This window comes from Penaeus vannamei, chromosome 24 (assembly GCF_042767895.1).
Source record: "Penaeus vannamei isolate JL-2024 chromosome 24, ASM4276789v1, whole genome shotgun sequence".
Taxonomy (NCBI): domain Eukaryota; kingdom Metazoa; phylum Arthropoda; class Malacostraca; order Decapoda; family Penaeidae; genus Penaeus; species Penaeus vannamei.
The window spans coordinates 28,179,047-28,186,546 of record NC_091572.1 but is presented as its reverse complement, the minus strand read 5'-3'; the positions used below and the strand labels follow the sequence as shown (position 1 = coordinate 28,186,546).

Genomic DNA, 7,500 nt, shown 5'->3' with positions numbered 1-7,500 from the left:
CCCGACATCTCCGCCTTCCGCCTCGGCCACGTCTCGCGAGGTCTCGACGGCCTCATCTACCTCCTCGAGGCCGAAGAGCACCGCAAGGCCGAGACGTCGGGCCTCCGGGCGAAGATCCTGGCGACGGTGCGGCGGGAGGAGGAGGCCATCTACCAGGTCACCCTCGGCATGGACATCTGAGTGGCAACGCTCGGGAAAGGCAAACAAGGAAATGGAGGAGGAAAGTCCGTCAAGAGGAACCGAGAGACAAAGCGAAAGTAAATAGCGGAATTTCTCTTACTGAATATAGGCGATCTTTCTCATGTATATTTGATTGATCCATTTATTAACTGAACCTACCTTGTGCTAATTCTAAATATGTAAATATTTACATTTCCAAGTTCGCCAGTCTCCAACTAAATGAATACATAAAACTGTAAATAAATGTACAGATAGAGAATATTTAATTGATGATATAATATATATTTTTTATGCTAACTTGGAGCACTGCTGATTGCCTTATTAATATAAAATATTTGGTAAACCTCATGCTTTTGCATTCGCACAAAATATATATTTATTCTGCAATTACTTTTTCCATATAAAACATAATTATCTGTCATAAAAGCCTCATTCCAAACAATTTACTTCTTATTGTCTTTTATGTTTAAACATGAAAACTTGGTGGCTGTAAGCAGCAGTCGGAAGTGGTCACTGCAAAAATAATAAAATAGATAATAATAAAAAAATATTATAATGACAACAATAATAATAATAACAAAAAATAAACAACTGATAATGATAGTAATAACATAGTAATAGCAAAAATTGCTATAATTATAACACAAATATTAACACTAATAACACTACTACTAACACTAATAATCATAATCTAATTCCTTTCTTTCTTTTTTCTAAAGACCTTGACTATCCTTTTGTATTTCATTTTATTCACAAAGCACTCTGCGGGGAGGTGGGTTAAGGCACACCCGAATACTGATGTAGTGTTTGGAAGTTCAAGCCTCTCTGGACCTTATCTATACCTAACACTTCCACTTCCTCAATACTGTCTTTATGGGATGAAAACTGAAACAACTGTGAGCCTCTCTTATTTACTACAATGTAGTGTGAGACTGATACATTATTACATCAAAATAAAAGCAATATATTCGAGTAGGAACAATATGGGCTGCAATTTGGCTGCTCAATGAAAAAAGGAAATTGCCAAATGACTGGAAAGAAAGCCCTGAGTGTAGAGAAAATGAATATAAGCAGATACAATTTATAAACATTTGATTTAACAGAAACTGTCTCCCTACACAAAAACGTTCATGATCACTTGATTTCAGAAATATATAATAGTTTTGCATAGCTTAAACATGTCCAGAAGAATATATTTCTGAATCAGAGCACTAATAGTAAGTTAAAAAATAATTTTCACATCTAAAATAGAACACACTTATAATAATAACTGTTGCACACCTCTCTATTGGCTAAACACTATACTGATGTGCTGCATGAGTAATTGTTTTCAAATTTTCCTTTTTTGTTGTTGTAATAGTGTCTGTCTGCTGCATTTACCATGTTTTTTTCTTTTTCATAAATATTTGGTCAGTCTTTCCATTTCTGTGATCTTGACCATAGCCACATGATCAGAAGTGAGCAGAAAAGAGGCACCCCACAGTGTATGGACCAAGCCTTAATACAGACTGACTTTGATTATAATGAGCAAACTATGACAAGTTGCTTACTTTCAGTGACAGCAAAATGTAATGAGGAAAAGAGATCATTTCCACCTTTATTCATCTCTCTTTAGCCCTGGTTCTACTTGCCAAACATAGCCCTGGTCTCACAGCCACCTCAGCCTGTCCAACAACATTCCTCTTGACAGCACGTCAAGGCTGGCTCCAAAGTGTCTTCAGAGCTGTTATAACTGCACAAAAATACTTTATAACTTCTATGACTGTAAATCATAATTACTTGTGAAAGAATTAGCAGGATCTGGGTTCCCATAGTTTTCCTGATAGCACGTCTAAGGCTGGCAAAATGGCAATGATCCCGGACTTGAATCAGGTCCCAGAGTCAAATAAGGCAAGTGAAATCCTGGCTATTCTGCTGATAGCTTAAACAATAGTCCTTCCCTTTTTGGAAATATTACTACCATACACTTCATACATAATCAAAGAATCTGCAAACATTCAGGTAACTGGAGCTATACACGTAAAAACATTTTCATTTAACCACAGTACAAAAATATGCTTCAAGTTTCATCAGTATTTTTGAATGCCATAAAAATACTTGATAAAAAAGGCAGCTTAGTACACTTGTGTAAGAGCTATTATTATTCTTATAACAAGAAAAACTTGAATGACTTTTCTAGCTACAAACGAATAAAAGAGCACTATTAGTGAGCACTGGTATAACCACTGGGAAAGTTTAAACAAAATCTGACAAAATTTGCCATAAATATGGCATACATGCAGAACAGCATATCATCATTTTCATCTGCAAAAAATATAAGCCTTTCAGTTCATTCCCTAAATAGTAATATATACAGTAAGTGAGGCTTGTAATTCAGTACAAATCTCTGGAATGCAATAAACATTCTAGTAATCAGATGATGCTTAAATGTGAGGAAAAGAAAAAGGAAATCGGAGCATATGACATCAGAATGAGGTGGAAAATGTGGTTTTGCATAACAGGAGGCACTGATATGCATTGGTAGAAAAAATAAAGGCATGTCCCTGAATAAAAAGATCTCTTTCCTTTCCCTGATTCTGACTAAAATTACATTTTTGATAAAAAAGAAGAAGAAGAAAAAAAAAAAATCATCTTTTTATATCAGTTATGGTCAACTAATACATTTCCTCAACCACAGCTGAACAATGGAAATCTTAAGGAGCTGCTTTGGATATCATAAAACCCTATTTCATATTCTTATAGCTGTCAGGAATAAAGAAATTAATACCATGTCCATTTTCTCAATCACTCGAGGCCTGACTTCCTGCAAATTATCCTTATCCTGTGGCCAGGACACATTTGTAGATAGCACATCTGCTTTGATATCTAAGAGGCAGGACTGGAGAAAAACACATATGGTGGAATACGAAGAGGTCTCCTGCAACTAGCAACACAGAGGGGATGCATATACACAGCTGTAATAAGGGTGATGGGAGCAGACACATCTGTGGAGAGTAGAACAGGCAAACTAAACCTGGCATCTGGCATGTGCTGGCTCTTACATGTTAAATCAGTATCATCATACACTAAGATCACAAGAGTTTCAATTCCATTATTGTCATGATTAGAAGACATTTGAAGATATCTTTACATCAAAAGGAACAAAAAATGTATCATATGACAATGCTGGTGTTTGAAAAGAAGTGTACTTAAACAAATATTTCCATTAAGCTCAAAATATACATCTCCCCTATTTGGTGTAAGAGTCAACACAGAACGATAAATTACAGCGGTAAACTTACTGTTTGTTGAACTTATGTCGGCAACTCCTACTTATTATATAACCTAATAACATCAGCAAGACACTTCATACAAAGCTACATGCTTGCAGTTTTTACTCGTATTCTTTTTTAAGATTGTTAAAAACTTTATAAATATATCAGAACTCCATGGAAGTTATAAAAATACATAAAAAGATATTGTGTCTTCTCTCTTAATGAAATTGAATGGTATTACAAAACTACTAGCACTCTCTCATAACAAAAACATTTTCATTCCATAGCTATCACACCATTCATAATAGCATCCCTTGCAAAAACATTTAATTAAATCATAAAAGTAATCAGATAAAACTAATTACAAAACTGTGAACAATAAAAAAAAAAAAAAAAAAAAGAGTTTATTAGATTTTTCTTTGCATTAACTTCACATTTTCACTAACTCAATACATTCAAACAATAATAATGATAAAGACAGAGGAATAGGTATTGCAATTTTGTGTTTTTCCATCAATGAAGAGCTTGTATCAGGGATAAGTTCGGCCAAAGATATCTGTCTGGCTCTTGTTTGTGTTCATGAACCAGGGGATCGCACCGCTCGGGTAAGGAGTCAGTGGAACGTCGTACGGCAGGGAGAGATCACTGGCACTTAACGGCAATTCAGAGGTGTCGGACTGGAAAACAAATGATTATACAGGTGTGGAAAAAGTAGTAAGTGCACATTAACACACAGGTTTAAGGTTTCCTGTAAGTGATGTTGTTCTTCATTTATGTGTAAAATGTGAACTGACAGGAGAGTCAGGGAAATATCAAGGATCAAACATAATAAAGACATAAAAAAAAATGCTCCTAAAAAAACTATTGAGAAGCAGGAACATCTATCCTTACACATAAACATCAGACTAAAACAGAATCAAATATGCAAATCAAATACTTTGTCCCATTCACTTCCGAGTTTACCACTCAGTGTTGACTCTAGTTTTGACTCTTGTTTCTGAAACACTTGGCAAATCTCAAAGGACTCAAAAGAGAAAGATCATAATACGAATAAAGTTATATGTGTATTTACTTATAGTACTTTCCTACTAACTAAATACGGACTTCTCTACTAAATAAACACTTCCAAACATATACTCACGAGGAACTTAGGTAGAAGTAAGACTCCAGCTTCGTAAGATCTAATAAACAACTGCGTGTTCTGCTTCTGGAGTGTACCCCAAGCAGCCTTTGAGATGTTGGCCGAGGTTAGGAGGAAAAATTGTGCAGCAGACTGGCTCTTGTTCAAGCGGGTGTAGGTCTTGATGTGGGGCATGACTCGTGTTCTTTTTCTCCGGTCACTGCGCCAACAGCTGCGAAGGCAAAAACACATATTCTTTAGATGATCTACTAAGGAATTATAGCAGGATGTTATTCTCTGTTCTGCCATATCAAATGTTTTCATTAAAACAATTGTACCTGTCACATGGTCCTGCAATAGGAAAAAGATCTTTTTTTCCTTTAACACCTACTGGGCTAAAGAGATAGATATTTTCAGAATCTTAATAACCTATTACAGAAAGAATTAGTGAAAAACAAAAGATAATTACAAATATGAAGTCTTAATTTAAGCTTGTAGAGGTGAGGAGTTGTTTAAAGCTAGCACTAACTACCCTATGCCATTACAATTGTAATGGAATAAAATTGGTAAATAAGCAAGTTATAATATTTTTTTCCTGCAGTCATCATATGAATATATCTGTATAAACCTCTATTTACAATACAAATATATTTACTGCATATAAAAGATTTCAGTTTCTTGTATATTTATCTAACATAACAATACAAACTACAAAATCCACTAAAAATTGTTGAAACAGGTTCACCTTCAATCATCCATAACAGCAGTGTTAATCTGCAGATAAATTAACATTGCTGTAAGTAAGTTGTCTCATGTGATAACCATTCTACACAAAATAAACTGTATATCACTAAACACCCAAATATTAACATAATACAAGATTGCTGACCTACAAATAGCACAAAACCTCAGAATCCAGCATTTTCTGACACCCCAAGCCCGAATTAGACTATTAGTTGACTTACTGCATACACTCCGTAAGCCAGGTCTGTTTGTCGTGCGTTCCGGAATTATAAGGGAGACATGAACCCCCCATCCAACCTTCACTGCTGTTGCGCACATCATCTTCGCTCGGATAGATCACATTAACCTGGATTTTTAAGAGAAAAAGTAATGTATGTGGATTTAAATACTTGGAGTAGAAGATCTATCAAAATTCCTTATAAACTCTGCATGCAGTCTTTTGGTACTATAAGGCAGGGGCAGAAAAAATATGAAAAAGAAAGAAAGAAAAAAAAAAAAAAATGCTTGAGAACAAAAAAGACAAAAGGAAGGAGGGAATTACATGAGAAAGAGGAGAAAAAAAAAATAAATAAATAAATAAAAAAATAAAAAAAATAAAAAATAAGGCATAATCAGAAAGCAAGAATGAAAGAAAAGAGACAAAGAAAATAAAGGAAAGGAGAAAGACCGAATCAATCTGGGTAAAAAAAAAAGAAGAGAGAACCATATAGTAGTTATTGACAAACAGCATTCACAGGTGATCCAAACCCAATGTACTACATACCTTCGGCACGCTTGCACAGACACCAGGTGCTCCTGTTAGGCTCATCCCTAGTTCTCCACTAAGCCAGGACTTCGCATCTTTCCCCAAACTCCCTTTAATGGATAGAAAAAGAAGTTATGTTAAAGCAACAGTCTGCTACTTTTGAAAATGTGAATCAGGAATGTAAATCACAAAGCATTTTTTTTTGTTTCATATTCCATACAAAAAAAAAAAAAAAACAAGAACTTACTTGATCTAAAAATACATATACATTGTACACTTCACTTACCTATACAAATGACAAACCAAAAACTTTCATGTGGAAACATATCCATATAAAAACATTACATTTGAGTAGTCAATTAAAATATCACTATCATTGTTGATCAAAGAATATAGACCAATCCTACCTATAGATGAACACTGAGGCAATATAATTACGGGCACAGAGAGAAGTCCAAGAACTGGCCACCATAAGTTGCCGAATGGCTTTACACGTTGCACTAAATGTGACCACTTGTCCTTGTTGCTCTCCACTTTGATGATAACCTGGGCTGCTGCCCACGAACACTGCACTGATGAGACATGGTATATTTTGTTAGATTTTTATCAAGATTTAGGAACAATGATTTTCTAAGCTTTTTGTGTTATTGTAGTATAGCATGTATATAATGGTAATACAACATGGTATACAGTGTATTTCACTATTTTTTCATTAATATTCGGTATCCATGGCTGATTGTTTAAAGTTATGCTGTCTGTACTATGCAGTAACGAACTTAATCAGAATCATTGTCTATATTACCTCTAAAGAAATACACAGGATATCAATTATTACATATTTTCCTCCAATCTCCTTAAATATAAACCAACAAGCTGGTCTGAAATCCATCTGGATCTACAAACCATGATAACATTAACATAGCTTACTTGCAGCTGGTAAAATCATATTTCCTAATGATGTGCGACCATCTTGTGAGATCCGGGGCTTTATATGATGTTAGATAGTCCACCAAATCACGTTTGAATCGTGTTGGTGATTCTCCATCCAACAACCCTGCCTTTCCATCCTCTGTAAAACAGTTTGCCAAATAAAGTGCTCCATACAAAAATACTGAAATCCAATTATTCAACTAAAAAAGAACAACAATACAAAGTAAACTCATGTCAAGAAAAAGAAAGAAGACAAAAGCAGTAAAGCAGAGACAAAATGAAGCTGCAATCATTTATATAAATCACACTCCACAACATATCCAACATTACAAAAATGACATGATATTTTCCAAATATCAAACATGCACTGCGTCTTTAGTATCTTAACACATCTATCTGAGATGCGCATAAACACACACAGTAATGTGTACACAAAGAGGAGACAAAACACGGCCACTATTTGAAAAGAACTTGTCCATTTTGATTTTGTTTCATATGAAGAGGAATTCGCAATGAGTTCACACTGA

At 34.8% G+C, this 7,500-nt stretch overlaps 2 protein-coding genes across 2 annotated transcripts in view; one reads left to right on the top strand and one right to left on the bottom strand.

Annotated features, from left to right (window-relative positions):
* LOC113809957 (trichohyalin) overlaps positions 1 to 567 on the top strand; it is an 11,540-nt gene extending 10,973 nt beyond the window's left edge. Inside the window, exon 10 of the mRNA XM_070138585.1 lies at positions 1 to 567. This exon is cut by the window's left edge and continues 442 nt beyond it. Within this exon, the coding sequence (XP_069994686.1) occupies positions 1 to 180 (180 nt within the window). The 3' untranslated portion in view covers positions 181 to 567.
* A 510-nt stretch (positions 568 to 1,077) lies between these two features.
* gkt (tyrosyl-DNA phosphodiesterase glaikit) overlaps positions 1,078 to 7,500 on the bottom strand; it is a 15,747-nt gene continuing 9,324 nt past the window's right edge. Inside the window, 7 exon segments of the mRNA XM_027361642.2 lie at positions 1,078 to 4,111; positions 4,576 to 4,786; positions 5,520 to 5,644; positions 6,062 to 6,153; positions 6,451 to 6,568; positions 6,570 to 6,615; positions 6,971 to 7,112. Of these exon segments, the coding sequence (XP_027217443.2) occupies positions 3,965 to 4,111; positions 4,576 to 4,786; positions 5,520 to 5,644; positions 6,062 to 6,153; positions 6,451 to 6,568; positions 6,570 to 6,615; positions 6,971 to 7,112 (881 nt within the window). The 3' untranslated portion in view covers positions 1,078 to 3,964.